This window comes from Cyanistes caeruleus, chromosome 8 (assembly GCF_971803275.1).
Source record: "Cyanistes caeruleus chromosome 8, bCyaCae1.hap1.1, whole genome shotgun sequence".
In the NCBI taxonomy this organism is placed as follows: domain Eukaryota; kingdom Metazoa; phylum Chordata; class Aves; order Passeriformes; family Paridae; genus Cyanistes; species Cyanistes caeruleus.
The window spans coordinates 38,245,088-38,261,002 of NC_141708.1; the positions used below are offsets into that span (position 1 = coordinate 38,245,088).

At 40.2% G+C, this 15,915-nt stretch overlaps 1 protein-coding gene across 1 annotated transcript; it reads left to right on the plus strand.

Annotated features, from left to right (window-relative positions):
* The first annotated feature begins 1,493 nt into the window (after nucleotides 1-1,493).
* TFAM (transcription factor A, mitochondrial) lies at nucleotides 1,494-10,605 on the plus strand. Its single transcript, XM_086900932.1, has 6 exons — nucleotides 1,494-1,818; nucleotides 3,694-3,764; nucleotides 6,194-6,343; nucleotides 7,717-7,812; nucleotides 8,652-8,708; nucleotides 9,683-10,605. The coding sequence occupies exons 1-6, from the start codon at nucleotides 1,536-1,538 to the stop codon at nucleotides 9,896-9,898; spliced, it is 873 nt and encodes a 290-aa protein (XP_086757058.1). The 5' UTR covers nucleotides 1,494-1,535; the 3' UTR covers nucleotides 9,899-10,605.
* The last annotated feature ends 5,310 nt before the right edge of the window (nucleotides 10,606-15,915 follow it).

Below are 15,915 nucleotides of genomic sequence, written 5' to 3' on the forward strand. Positions count from 1 at the left end.
AAAAACTCTTGATTTACTACCATTCATTCTTCTTGGTTATTTGAAAATAAAAAAATATGACGAAATGCTTTTCTCTGTATGTTGCACATGAAAGGAAAATTACTTTCAGCTGGGAAATTTGTCATAAAATATATTTTAAGATGAAAGATATATTTGATTTGGGGTTTTTTTTGTTTGTTTGTTTGTTTTTTTCTATTTGAGTATGCATCAAACTGGAACGTGGTGTATGGGTGGTAAGTGTGCACAGTAGGAGCTTTTATTCCTACCAGTGGAATGTTAACTTCATGTTTGCTGATTTGCTGACATTAAATTGGTCACATACAGGAAAATGTAATTTCTGTGCTAGTTTTATCTGTGATGTAATGGTGATATTTCAAACAGCAAAGATTGAGAGTGGTTCTAATAATCTTAAAATATCCCTATTCACTACATTTTGCAAGGTGGATAAATGGATTTTATTTTGTAAGTGCTTCATTGTACTTGAACTATGGCAATGTAGCTAGGAAGGCAAAGACATAATTTATAGTTCTTGTTCAAATTATTGTAGAAAACTGGCCATCAGAATGTGTTCACAGTTTTTATTTTTTCTAAGTAAAAATAGTAATTGTTTGTACTAGAAGTTTAAGTTTTTGGAATATGTACTGAACTGTGTGAAATCAGAAGTTTGACTTGGTTTCTTTCGGTTTATCATTTTGTCTTAGGGATGGTTTGAGAACATTTATATTTTAACTGGTAATGTTTCTGCTTTGTGCCATGCATGAATGACTTTCCATCACAGTATGAAACCAGCAGGAGGATTGAAAACCAACACCCATGTGTAAGATGTATTATTTAGCATATGTAAATATTAAAAAAGGAACTTGTCTTGTATCATGCTGGTTTAGAGCTGTGAAGCTAAGTCTTTGATTCTTATGATACTGCTAGCAGTTCAGCCTTTCTGCTTTTGAAATTACTGGAATGAAATGATAAATACATTATTTAAAACTTCAGTCATGCTATGAAGTGTCTGGGTTTAATCTGTGTAGAGAAACGCCTCCACTACTGCACCTTCAGAGCTCCTCCCTTAATGCTTTTTATACAAATTTTGTTTCCAGGGCTGAGAAGTTTACTTTATTCTGTGCTGTTTACTACTGGGGGGGGGGGGGGGGAGGGAGGGAGGGGGAGGGAAGAAAATATTTCTTTTTCTCCGATAACTTGTCTGTTCTGGAGCTGTGGCGTCTGCTCTTTCAGACGCAGCTGCGCCCAAGAGCTAGTCATTGCGAAGACAAAAAAACCGTGAAGCCGTGGAGTTAAGTTTTGGGCACACCTAATCAACAGCAATACTTAGTGGCCATTTGGTTTCTGCTCTCCATTCCAGTTCCTGGCCGCATATGCTTCTGCAGGCGCACACAATGAATCTGCCTGCAGTTCACGACCTCGCATGTCCGGGGGTCGGGACCGCGGCGCTCACCTTGTCGCCATCGCCCCGGCCCCGGCCCTCACGCTGCTGTCCCAGGGTGCCGCGCGCTGCTCGCGCGCAGGCGCGACGGGTCGGGATGGCGGTGGCGGCAGGCTTGTTGGGCCGCGCCGCGGGCCTGGGCCTGGTCACGGCCACGGCCACAGGCGGGCGGCGGCTCCTCCGGTGCGGCACCGGAGCGGGACTGCGCGAGCGGGGGACGGGGACCCTCCTCGGCGGTGTCGTTGTGTGCAAAACCGGTGGCGCGCCGGATCAGCGCCTGTCTCGGGGGATCAGCTCGGATCAGCGCCCAAAGCGGCCCCTCACCGCCTATCTTCGTTTTGTGATGGACAACCGTTCGGCTTTTAGGGAAAAAAACCCAGGTACGAGGTTTGAGTGGAGGCGAGCCCGCGGTTGTTGATGTTGGGCCCCAGGGCGCCGCCCCCCAGAGCAGGGCCATGGTCTGCGCCCCCCAAAGTGGGGTGAGCCAGGAAGCCGGAACAGCCCGTCCCTTTGTAAAACTGAGCTTCGAGAACGATCCAAAGTCGTGGTCTCAGAGACCCAAACCATCTGTTCATCCATACCATTCCCCAAGTGAATCTAGCACGGCCATACTCATTGCCTGCAAGTGCCTGCTTGGTCTTCCGTGCTTCAGAAGTCAAAAGAATGAACATATGTGTGTAACTTTAAAAATGCTTGATGAGGTATCTCATGTAGGTAATACAATGATTTACGATTCTCAATTATTTTTGAACTGTTATGTATTTGAAGTACATTTTTGCTGATATTATGAGCTGTGTATGATTTTACTTTGAGGCTTAGTAATTGGAAATTGCAGGTCCTGGATTACATCACTGTATATGGGAGAAAAAGTAAGTGTTTTTAGAGAAAAATGGTTTTCTGTGAATATGTTTGATTTACTATCAAAAACTTCACTTACAGGCAATGCAGTGATCTTGCCAGAGAGCTGCAGAATAGAAAGATCTGGTTTTAAAATACTGTTGAAGGTTAAAATGTTTAAAGAACTATGGTCATATTGGGCAAGATTTAAGTAGGTAAAACCATTTGATACCCTGTTTAACTTACTAGTTCAAGAGCTCCACACTCTCTTAGGTTGGTACCTGAGCTATCAGAGTATATTGTATTTACATACCACACCAGTGTTTTCCACTTTTCCAAAATCGAATAATCTGCCAATAAACATACGGGATCTGACATACAAATTGAATTTGGGGATTTCTAGTTCCAAGAGAGGTAGGGGTCAAAAATAATCCAATCATTTATTCTCTTTTTTTCAGTGGTCAAAGCATCATATTTTCAAAGGTTTTGAGGCTGATCTACTTGCACTAAAACCTTCCAGTTGCCTTGTCTTTACAGAATTCTGAAAGACAGGTCACTGAGAAGAGCTTAATTATGCTTTTCCATGAGGTGGTTGAGCTTTGTCTGAGGGGGGAGAAGAAGCTTGTCTGTTTTTTCTTTTAGTATGAAGTAGAGGGAGAGCCTGGAAAGGATTTTTCAAGAAAAGAAAACCTTACATCCTCTTTGCATCACACTTGGGTTTGTTTGGGGGTTTGTTTGCTTGGGGCTTTTTTGTTGTTGGTTGGGTTTTAATTATTCTTTTCCCCTTTGCAAATTCAAGTCTGGCTGGAAGTCTCATCAAATCACCCTAGTGTGAGAGCCAGAGGCAAAGACAGTCAATCAAAAACCAAAGTAGACTAAAGTCACTAATTTTGTTTGTTTGAGGAGGAAATTACTTTTTAAACTTCATTTGAATGGTATTGTAAGTAAAGGATAATAAAATCAAAGTATATGTGCTATATCAAGTGGATGAAGTCGCATTATGCTTGAATGAAGAATTCAGCAGACTCTTTTTGCTAAAAAACTTAGAACTGGAAATTTTACTTTTAGTTTCTTCTCTGCTCCCCCCTCCAAATTCAGACCATCTTGTCTTGTATAGAAAAGGATCCAGCTCAAAAGGCAAAAAATACGAAATTTTTGTGGAGTAATAATAGCTGCCTTAAAATGGTGCTTCAGTTTATAACTGTGTGTTGTGTTCCAGATGAGCAGTGACTCTTCCCCATCCCCCAAATATTGTAGTGCCCTTTAAGTGCCACAGTGAGTTAGTTTTATGAAAGGATGAAAATGCATTTGTACAGGAAGATGATACCTGTGACAGCTTTCCTTGGGAAAAGGTAAAGAAGTTTACTAAAGATATAATGCTGATCTTGATTTCTGGGCTTTCTCATTTTAATGTACAGAAGCGAGCAACCTGGAACTGATTAAAAAAATAGCAGGTGCGTGGAAGGAGTTGCCAGCTTCACAGAAGCAGGTATGGTTGTATCCTTTCCCTAAGTACTTTGAACTCTATAGGTGGTGGGGTTTTATTTGATTTGGTGTCTTTTGTGGTTTTTTTGTTGAGTCTGGTGGGTTGTTTTGGTTGGTTGGTTTGTTTTTAAAGGGCTTTGAAAAGCACGTGTACAAAGGTTCAGGCATCAAAACAATTGGGAGAATGGAGAGCTTTGAATAACTCAAGGGAAGTGTGGTGGGGTGGCCCTGGCTGAATGCCAGGTGCCCACCAAAGCCACTGTTGGTTGCTCTCTTCAGCTGGGTGGAGAGAAAACAAAGCAAAACATTTGTGGGTCAGAATAAAGCAGGGAGAGGTCCCTCAGCAATTGCTGTCAGGGCAGAACAAACTTCACTTGGGGAAATCAGTTTATTACCGATTAAATCAAACTAATATAATGAGAAATAAAACCTTGTATCCTATTACACTTTTCGCCCTACTCTCCCCTCTTCCCAGGCTCAATATCACTCTGAATTTCTCTGCTTCCTTCTGACAGCAGTGCAGAAGCATAGGGAATGGGGGCTGAGGTCAGTCCATCATGTGTTGGACTGACCTCAGCTGCTCATTCCTGTTCAGTGGGAGAACTTGGGGTCTGTCCCCCAGGGGACAATCCTGCATGAACTGCTCACAACGTGAGTCTTTCTCATGGACTGCAGTTCTTCATGAACTGCTCCAGCATGTGTCCCTTTCCATTGGCTGCTGTCTTTCAGGAACAGGCTGCTCTATTGTGGGTCCCCCACAGGGTCATAGCCCCCTCTATGCCTCCCCCTGCTCCAGTGTAGTCTCCATGGGCTGCAGGTAGATCTCTGTTCCCCCATGGTCTGCAGGGGCACAGCTGCTTCACCATGGGCAGCACCCCAGGCTGAAGGGGAACCTAAACTGGTGTTTGGAGCATCTCCTGCCTCTCCTTCCCTGACCTTAGGATCAGTAAGAATGTTGTTCTGATATGGTCTGCCTCCTTTCTCTGGCTGAAGTTGTGCAGTTTTCTTCTTCACTTTCTTAACAGTTATCCCTGAGGTGCCACCACCATACTGACGGCCAGTAGTGGATGCCTCTTGGAGCTGGCTGGCCTTGGCTCCAAGACATGGAGCAGTAGACATGGCAGCTTCTCATAGAAACCATCCCTGTACCCCCTTCGCCACCAAAATCTATCCATGCAAACCCAATACAGGAAGATACTTTGCTACTTGTACTTGAACTTGTACGTGACCTTGACTTCAACAGTTTTAATCTGTTGCCAGAGAAATGACAGCTCTCTTCCATGTAAATGTAGGGCTGTAAACCAATTATTTCTCCTTTTTGAATGGCAGTATTGCATTATATGTATAATACAAGTTTTGTAAAGTTGTTCTGCTCTCACGTATAAGGTAGGTGAGACCTCAGTTAATTTTGAAGAAAGGACCAACTTCTTTTACTTCGTGTAAATTTCTTTTAAGAGTCAACAAATTAAGTCATAAGTAGTTGTCGTGGTTTTAAAGCAGTAACTAAAAAATTACTAGAAGACTTATTTTTTTTTTTTGCTGTGAGATATGGATTAGAACAAGAGCAAAACAGGCTTAAAACTTAAAAAAAGTTAAAACTTAAAAAGAAATAAAGTTTATTAACAAAACTACAAGAATAAGAACACCAGAATAAACTTCCAGAAAACCCTTTTTATCCCCTACTACCCACCATTCCCTTGTTCACATGACAACATAGAGGCAAAAAAACTTTGGAACTTTGGTGTTTAAAACAGTCCCAATTCCTGCTAGAGTCTTTTCATCAGTCTTTGTAGAGAAACAGAAGTCTTCTTCTGCTAATCTATGGAGTTTTCCACAAGAAAACTATTTCTGTTATAGCTTTCTATTTCTCTGATGCCAGCTGCCCGGAAATCTGCCATCAGTTCACTCTTCCCATTTCACATCACTCTGAGGTGTGTTATGGGTCAATGAGTCTAGGGATGTTATTTTTAAGGATGAGTTATTCAAAGGCAAAAGTTCTCTTCATCTGTTTCTGTGAGCTTCCCTGGAAACAGTTTTCTCATTGCCTTCAAGACCTCAAATCTTCGCTTCACTCTGTTCCAGCAACTCACTGTATCACAATTACTCCACCTTTTGCTCAAAATCCAAACTTTGACTGCAGTTAGCAATTAGAGGCAGTTAGGACTAAATTCTGTTTTCTAAAGGAAATATCTTTGTTCAGTAGAATTGAGGTGCTCTCACATCCCTTCTGGACTACACTCTGTGTACCTTTGCTTTTGTGTCTCTGAAATGTAGAACAGCAAATCAAACATGAAAATCTGATGTTCTGGTGTAAGTTTTTTAGTCTGTAATTTTCTGCTCATGGGGTAGAATTGTTAGCTTGTCTAATGGTTAAGTGCTTCTGACTGAAAGCATCTTGCTTAAGTTTAACACTGGTGGTGGTTTGTGCTGTAGGTTTATGAGGAAGCAAGAAAGACAGACTGGAAAAGATACGGAGAGCAGATGGCCGCTTATAAAGCCCAACTGACTTCAGCCCAGGCTGCAGCTTTGAAAGAGGAAAGAAGAAAACAATTGGAAAAGAGAAAATTGATGAGGGCAAAAAGAGTAAGTATTTTGAAGTTCACGTTTTTTTTCTCTTAAGGAACTTGAAGTCTGTTTGTCTAGTATACAAAGCAGAGTTGAAGCATGTTTTCGAAATACAAAAGCAGCACAGAATAGGAGAAAACACACAAAAAACCACAAATCCCCCAAAATGCCATGTACTAAAATAATTACTGGTGTTAGCAGTTATTTTAGTGGCTTTCCCATGTTTGAAGAGCACAGAACTAGCATGGATCTTTGTTCTTAGAAGTAGCTTCTCTATGTTTTTTTTCTCCCTATTTCTAGAGATGCCAGTGAAAGGATAGACACTAAAAGACATTTGGACCAGCAACATTTTCTTTGGTTGGGAAGACATCCGGAAATGGCTTTTTACAGAGACCTTGTATCTGTTAGCTCATGAGGTCCTACAAGGTAGCAGCTGTTTGAAGTAGCCTTTTCTCCTTCCTATTTTAGGCTCTGTCACTGTGTAGCTGCTGCTGTGACATATATTTGTGTCCTTTACTAGCATATTCATAAGGACCTTCTTCCCTATTCCTTCTTGGCTGGTTTATGTATAAATCCTTAGAGACAGAACCATCTGTAACAGTACAGTATTATGGTTTGTCTGGAAAAAAATCAAAGGGATTATGTATTGTTTATTTATTTCTTTGAATTAAACTGTGACATTGCTCTCATCAGCAAAAGCAAAACAAATTTGGTTTAAAAGACCCCTACTTAGAGGGAGTTTTTAATCTTAATGATTCTGCTGATCATTTTTAGAGTATGGCACCACAAGGAATTCAGTAGGCATATCTAATATATAAGCAGATGTTAATTTTACAGCACCTAGGCTCCAGTCAAAATGTCAGGACTGGGGAAAATACGAAGTGTAATTGCATCTATAACTTGCTGTACTTTCATTCTCTAGCCATCAGCCCTGTAGGCAAAGCATACTGATAGTAGAAACACAGTTCTCTTCTACTTTCTTACCTCAAACAGATAAGTGTTTGCCCTCTTGTCTGCACATAGGCAGTATTTCACTTCAGAAACTGAAGCCTTACTGAAGAATAATAGAAAACCTGTCATCATTACTTTCTTAGAGTTGAATTTACAGAGTAGCACTGTTTGTTTCTGGAAGACTTAAATGAAGTAAGAATCAGTTTTAAATGCTTTTACAACAACTTGTGCAAACTGAAGTTGTTAGCTTTTTGTAGTTTAACATTAGTGTTGAAAAGCACTTGAAGAGCGTCTTGACATACAGTCCAGTTTACACAATAAAACACCAAAGAAAGAGTTTGTGTTTGATTTTTGTATAAAATAAAAAGATAAATGCTGAGTTTAGTTTTGGAACAAATTCATGCTTGGTTGATGGAATAACTTCTCTTCCTGTATTTTAGGAATTGAATCTGCTTGGGAAACCTAAGAGAGCTCGTAGTGGCTTTAACATTTTCCTGTCAGAAAATTTTCAAGAAAGTGAGGGAACTTCACCTGTGGTAAGCCAGGAAAGATTATTTTTCTAAAATATAACCATTGTATTCAGAAAAATCTAGTTTAGATTCTGTCATTTTCAAAGATATTGCTCAGTAGTTCACTGATTCTGGATGCTGCATTGCTTAGGTTATTTTTTTTAAGCTGAGGCGATCTGGCTATACTGCTAACATGGCCTGTATAAAGTGCTGTGTGGGTATACAGACTTAAAACAGTTTTTTTACACTTGATTGTTACAGACTTTATCTGTTCCTTTTGTAAGAAGAGAATTATTCTTCCCTTAGTTTTGAGGTAGTAATTCAGTTTTTCAAGGAGTTGTGGTGGTGTGCTCCTGTTCTGGCAGTAGCAGTTTATTGCACCTCCTATAGTTCCATTGGTATTATGGAAATACATGATTTTCTCAGCAAACTCACAAATTTGCACTAAACTATGATTTGGGATAATGTAAGTTACACTGGTGGATTAGTAGCACTTGAAGTGCTAGAAACCCATCCTGTGTGCCTCATGTGCTCCTTACCCTACACATTTAGTCAGTAGGTCAGGATGGTGGATATGGTTTGTTCCTCAGTTTTCCATGTACAAGGCAGGTTTTTTCAGTCAGCTGTGGCCCACACTGTAAATGTGGCCTAAATGATGCCCAGGAGCTTGTGTTGAACTATACAGATTATTATTTACTTACATTAAAAGGGTAAATAAGGGGAAGCAAGCTTTTGTGACTTTGTTTTGCATTGGTTTGTGCTTGACATTCCCTCAGTATATATGAATGCAGTATTCATCTGTACTTCTCTGAAGTCAGTCTGCTCTTAAAATATCTCTCATATATTGCATGTTCTGTATCCCCTAGGCAAAGCTGAAGAAACTATTTGATACATGGCAGAAAATGTCTACTTCCCAAAAGCAGGTATGTCAGAGGATTTAGATGAGGCTCTGATCTAATCAGAATTAAAAACTTGAGTCAAAATTGGTAAGTTCATACAAAATCTTGAAGTCAGTTGCTCAAAATAGAATACTGAGGAAAATACTCCAAGATTTTCATGCATCTTGATAACCTTTATTCCAGTGGTGGCTGTTTAATTCAGTGTTGTTGAAATGTGAGTCAGTGGGATAGGATGGAATTTTGGTGTGCCCTAAAGTGGATGCTAAGCAATATCTAGAAGAAGGTGGAATAATATGCAACAATTTTATTTTTTTCTAATAATCCATAATATCTCTAAACACCAGCCTAAGGATTTGCTGCTCATGGAAAGACTTCTTACAAGGGAAAGTAACAGAAATCTACAAGTGATGTGTACAGGGTAATTTATTAATTTTGGTTGTCTGGGGGATAATTTTCTGCCAGCTTTCTCAGTATATTGAACTACGAATCTGCAGATGAGCAAATCGGAAGTGGAGGGATGCTGTACTGAAATCTAAACTAAACCTTGACATTTTTAGGTATTCTGTACTCTACTGTCCTTCCTCCTGAATGCCCTTCTTCCAGGTGTTTTTTAATGTGTACTTAGGACACACCCTAGGTTCATATTCTTACTGTAGAAAAAGAATTTTAAATAGTTCTACAACAATATCTATGCCTGTGCCTCATGTAATCTAGCTGTCTCAAACTAGCGTTCAAATAAAAAAGCTTTAACTGTTAGTGGCAGTACTGAATACATTTCCTCTTTGGGAATGGCCAGCTGTTGACATAACTGCAATTTAATGCTAAAGCTTTGTATTTTTCTGCCCATTTGATTTTTTTTTTTTCCCCAATTAGCTAGGGGTGAAAGCAAACGCCTGGGCTGTTCACTGCACAGGTGTTGTTCTAAGTCACCTTTGTGTCGTAGCAGTTTTTCAGAAAAAGCCCCTTCTGTAACGTTTTGATACCTTATTTTCTTTCAGCCATACTTGCAGCTTGCCGAAGATGATAAGGTTCGGTATGAGAATGAAATGAAATCATGGGAAGCAAAAATGATAGAACTGGGACGTGAAGACCTGGTGCGTTCCAAAAAGCAAAGGCTAAAAAAGAAACCTGCTGAAACTGCAAAGCAAGCTGAAACAAAAAAAAAATCTTCCTCAGGTGGAAACAAGGCAAAATTAAAAAAATCTGAAGAATAAAAAAAATCCCCTTTACTTGTCCTATTTCTATCCTGCTGTGTTAATGCTGCAGTCAGCATTAGCACTGAAATCTTGAAAACCCATGAACGGCCCTTTGGAAAGGTGATCAGGTAAGAGAGGAGTTACTGTCTCTCAGAACTGACTGAAATAATCACTGTGGATATAGCCTGAACGGTAAAACAGCAATCAATTAATAAAGCTGTGAATACTGATACCCACTGACATCAGCAGAACTCTCCAGTAATGGTACATAATATCCAGCTTTTATAAGTTTGTTTTTTTTTTTTAATGAAAAAAATAAAAAAGATTCTTTCTCTATGAAAGAATATTCTGCACAGTTACCATCTAAATTCTGTAAATGAGCTGAAATCTGAGTTAACACTGCTGTGTTTTATTCCCTCCTTGTTATTGCTAGTGAGATGTTCTACATTTCAACAATAGGCACAAGAAATGCAAAATGCTAACTTTTATTTTATGCATTTGTCTTTGTATCTGTTAATCTGTGTATGCCATTTATATTGCATTTAAAAACCATATGAGTTTTGTATGAACATACCTTTATTGGGCTTTTATTCCCTGGTTTTGTTTGGATCCATACAAACGTTTTTGTCTTGCTGTTGTCACACTGGGATGACCTAGAAGAAAAAATGAAAATGTGAACCGTTTGGACTTTTGAGTTTTGGTGTAATAAATACACATATTTTAGAGGTGGTTGGTTTCTTTCCTGTTGTCTCTCCAGCTTAAAGTAAATAGGTATTTTGAGGAATCTGTTTTTAGACAGGACAGCTTTTTCAGTATGCGGTGGATCTCATCTATTCTGAGTGATCCACAAAATAATAATGGAATTCTAGGAAGGCTTGGGTTGGAAGGGTTCTTCAGGATCACATGGTTCCCACATTCCTCCCATAGGAAGGGATGCCTCTTGCTAAATCAGGTTGCTCAGGGCCCCATCCAACCTGGCCTTGGACACCATCACCTAAAAAATGGGGTTTTCCTCAAACCCTTTGTGCTTGATCAGTTTGTCAATGCCCAGGGGTTGACAGCAGAAATAAATTTGAAGCAATTATAGGTGAACTCTGCCAGTGCAAACCAGCTCAAGCTAATGATTCAGTGCACATAGAATCACAGAGTATCCTGAGTTGAAGGGCCCATCATCATGAAGTCCAGCTCCTGGCTCTGTACAGGACACCCCAGGAATCCCCCCCGTGCCTGAGAGTGTTGTCCAAACACTACTTGAACACTGACAGGCTCGGAACCCTGACCACTGCCCTGGGGAAGCCTGTTCAGTGCCTAACCAGCCTTTGGGTAAGAACCTTCTCCTGATACCTAACCTGATCTTCCCTGACACAGCTACAGCCGGTCCCTCAGGCCTTGTTACTGGTCACAAGAATGAAGAGATTGGTACCTACCCCTCCAATGCCCCTCGAGGATGTTGAGTATGGTCTCCCCTTCAATCTCCAGTCTTCCAGGCTGAATAAATCAGCTGACTCAGATGTGCTAAGGTCTGCGCATCAGGCCTCAGCCAGAGTTGACTTACTAGATAAAACCGTACGTGACTGACACCACCAGTATTATTTAGCTAAAAATAGAATGAGACACGCTAGCTGCTTCACACAAACCAGCTGCTTTAGAAACTTTCACATAACCTTGTGTAGTTAATTGCAAGAAATGTATCATTTTAAGAAATTTTCACAACTGACATGAATAGGCTTACTTGTAGGATATTTTAGGGGAAACCCTCCCAACCAAGGCCTGGGCTTTGGCCAAGCCCTGCCCCTGCTGGATGAGAAGTATGCCATCAGACCCAGGTGCTCCTGCACTAAAAATATAATCAAGTCACTTCAGCTTACTGATTTGGACCCACTTTCAGGGCAAATTCAGACACCTCACCTGTGGGTGGACAAACCACACAAGAGTTTCTCAATTGCTGGGAAGGGTTCTCCAGGTCCTCGCTGCAAAATGGGGCTCCCCAGAGAACACAGACTCTGGATGATTGTGGACTATTTGGGCAATTGGTGATATATCTTAATCACTGTTCTTTCCTTTCTCTCATATAGTAGTGATTAGGTGCATTACCTTGCTTATTTTTCCTTGTTGCTAAAGCCGGGGTGTGCTGTTTTATTCAATATATCATTTTACTTTTGTATTGCCTTAATATTCATAGTAATATAAGACCATTCTTTCTATTGGTGTCTGGGTCCTCTAAATCACCCCTGTCAATTGGCAAAACAGCCTCTCCTCATAAAGCTTCCCTTGCAGATCCTTCACTATCCTTCACCTTCTTACGATGCTCTCTGATAAATTAATGTCTTTTTTGTTCTATGGTGTGCAAAACTGCCCCCCAGGTCTCGAGGTGAGGCCACATCAGTGCAGAGTAGGGCAGGACAATCACCCCCATGGAGGAGAATACAAGTTCAGCCTGTTGGCTTACTGCAAAAGTTACACTGGAGTCTTCTCTGACATCCCTTCCCACTATAGCTATAATTACACTGTTTTCTTAGAGGAATGGGAAAAAGTGAAGTTACAGTTGATGCAATTTTATGTTTCACTTGGTGTTCCTGCTTCAAAGGGGTGCATACAATTCTGTCCCTGGTGAACTCTTGCTGATACATGCCTTCCTTCTGGCTGAACTACGTTTTTCAATATTTTCCCTAGATAATGAGTGTGTAATGTTATGCAACACCATGAACACACACAAAGCACAACAAGGCAGCAAACACAACTTCCAAAATCATTTGAGTTCAAGCTATCATGGATGGTTTAGGTATTGAAAAACCGCTCAGACTATTCACTGAGTCTTCACAGAAGTACAGCGAATGTCATTTATTTCTATCTTTAGCACACTTCTATAGGGTCCGATAGGGTTCGTGGGGCTTAACAAGCTACTATTGATTAATACATACTGGTTTACATTCTTTTCCTAATACACAATGTCATTGTTTTTCTTTATTCTCACTGCTCCAGGAGAGTTTCAAGGACACTGCCTTTAATATTGTCACCTGGACTAAAAGCTGGCTTGTGCAGATAGGCTTTTACTAAAATATCATGCTTTTACTCAGTTAAAATGTTTCCCTACATCAAGGAATCAGACACTCCAATTTAGTGTACCCACAAGAAACCGCACACTGCTCACTCCTGCCCCTCTCTCCTCCCCTGTGATCGCTGGAGCTGACAACTGGAGGCACAAAAGGCAAAGATATTAGGTTGAAATAACAATTTACTGGAAACAGCAATGAGATAAGGAAACAAACAGTAATAGAAACAATATTAATAGCTGTTATTGAAAAGAGAGAGTGATTTGCATGCAAAATGTTCACCAGAGAGTCTGACTGGATTGCAGCCATGCCACCCCTACTGCTCCCTCCTGCATAGAACTGATGCCACCCAAACTGCTCTCTCTTGGAAGAACTTGGAAGAGGCACCGTGCTTACTTGAACAGAAAGGAACCCCTTTGTCGCTAGTGGACATGAAATAGGAGCGTGGATTCAAGTACAGCAGAAGAGGTTTCATCTGAAGAAGGCTTTATTTTGGGGTTTTTCAGCCCGTTCTATAAGGTGTTCTGATACAGGTTTAACATGATTGGTAAAGGGAACAACACCTCTCTCATTCCATTGGCAGGACAAGAGAAAACACTCAGGACATCTGTATGATAATGTTTTGGGAATCAAACAACCCATTGACAAAAAACAGTCCTTGAGAGAAACATGTTCTCAAGAAACTTTCCCTTGGGAACAGATCAGCCACTGACAGGCTGAAAACTCTCTCAGGCTCAGAAAATCAGGTCCACACCCCTTCTCCTCAGAAGAGACTCCCTTCCCCCTGCCCCCGGCAAAGACAAGAGATGGTCTAGAATAACCTCTGGGTTCTGGCTATGCACTTCTGGGCTACTACAAAAAATTAACCCTGTCCTGGCTGGAACCAGCCCTGTGCCTGAGAGCCAAAAGGTTGATGTGCTGGTTTCACCCATAATCTACCAAGTAAGCACAAAAATGTGCCCCATTCCCATCCTTTCCTATTTCCTTTCCTAACTTTCCTATTACCTTTGACATTTTTTTCAGCATTTCCATCTATCTTTAGCACACTTCTATAGGGTCCGACAAATATTATTTCGCCTCTTATGTGCTATAGCAACTCTAATCTTTTTATCATGCATGACACCTTGATGAATGCAGCTCATTCAGCAGGTGATCAAGGGGATGCAGGTAGCAGCCTCGCCTACTGATCTGAAAATGATTACAAAAGGACAGAAAATTATGTCTCTGCTAATAACTGCAAAACCCAAAAACCCAAAAATTAAGTCAATGGTAACTAAAGTTTGTAAAGACAATTATTGAGAAAATAAGAAGAGGTGGACTTGTATGCAGTGAGAGGGAGGTGTCTTTACACTACTGTCATGGGGTAGCTTTATCTTTAAGACAGCTTAGAAAGAGGGGAAGTTGAAGCTGCTGGTGGCTGATGAGAGTTTTTCCTCCTGACCAATTATCAGTCATTTCCAAGAACTGACAGCAGATCTGACCATTAAAAAGTGAATTCAACTTGTAAACACCCCCTTAAGAAGTACAGACAGAATTCTCTTGCTCTCTTTGGTTTCCGGCTTCTGACAAGGTAGCAGGCTCTGTCTCGGCCTCCTCCCCCCCTCTCCAGGCCGACCAGGCCGCGGGGTGGAGGGGGGGAAGGGGGAAGAGAAGCAGCGCTGGTCAGCCGAGCTTGGTTTTCAGTTTTTGTTGCTAAACTGAAACTTAACACCATGAACTCTTGCAGTTTTCTTAAAGCTTTTAATTCTTTTACTACCTGGATAAACATACAGATTACTCCTTTTCTCAGAAAGACAGAGAAAGAGACAATCAACATAGAGAAGACATCATAGAACCACCAAAAACAGTGAAGAAAAGAGTTAAGTTTAAATAAGAAAGAGAGAATAAGGAGATGCTTTACAGCTGAAATATCTTTCTGTTAAAGCTATGGAGATGGACAATAATAGTATAAAAAGACTCCTTTAATTCATGATGAGTGTTGAGAGGAAACAAAGTATTCAAAGTGTAACTTTTGAGCAAAAGAGAGAGAGAGTACTTGTGATACTGTGAGTTGCTGGAATTGAGTTGAGTGAAGATTTTAAAGCTTTGGGGGGCAGAGAGAAAACTGTTTTCCAGGAAGGCTCACAGAGACGGATGAAGACTTCTGCCTTTGAATAACTTATCCTTAAAAATAAAATTCCTAAACTCTGTGACCCATACACACCTCGGAAATGTGAAATGGGAGGAGAAGCTCTAATGACAGATTTCCGGGCAGCTGGCATTAGAGAAATAGAAAAGTATGATGAAAAATAGTTTTCTCGTGAGAAACTCCGTAAGCTAACAGAAAGAGACTTCTGTTTCTCTACAAAGACTGATGAAAGACTGTAGCAAGAACTAAGACTGTTTTTAACCACCAGAGTCCTAAAGTTATTTGTCTCTATGTTGTCATGTGTACAGAGAAATAGTTAAGATGCAGAAGATAAGGAGGTTTTCTGAAAGTTTATTCTGGTATTCTTATTCTTGTAGTTTGTTAATAAATTGTCTTTATTCCCTTTAAGTTTTAAGCCTGTTTTGCTCTTGTTCTAATCCATATCTCACAACAAGAAATAAGTAGTTTTTTTAGTTACTGGTTTAAAACCACGACACAGATGGATAGATAGATAGATAGATAGATAGATAGATAGATAGATAGATAGATAGATAGATGGAGAGAGAAAGAAAGAGAAAGAGAGAGAGAGAGATAGAGAGATATAGCCATAAAAAAGAAATAAACACCAATTATCTATATCTAGACAAGCTGGTTAATATTCAATATGAAAAATATACAGATAGATGGTAATGTATTTTAATATCTGTTGTGCATCATATCTCTGTGTGTATAAATAAAGAAAATCAATATTATAGAAATCGATATTATAAATCTTTCAATCAAGGGAATTACTGTTTTTTATTTGGTTACAGGCATGGCATTTAAATGAGTAATATAGAAATGAAAATATACAC

Excerpts from the sequence above, each read along its gene's own strand:
- TFAM (XM_086900932.1), top strand. The coding sequence starts at position 1,536 with ATGGCGGTGGCGGCAGGCTTGTTGGGCCGCGCCGCGGGCCTGGGCCTG. Across the intron at positions 3,765-6,193 it reads TGCCAGCTTCACAGAAGCAG|GTTTATGAGGAAGCAAGAAA; the intron begins GTATGGTTGTAT and ends TTTGTGCTGTAG. Across the intron at positions 8,709-9,682 it reads TGTCTACTTCCCAAAAGCAG|CCATACTTGCAGCTTGCCGA; the intron begins GTATGTCAGAGG and ends ATTTTCTTTCAG.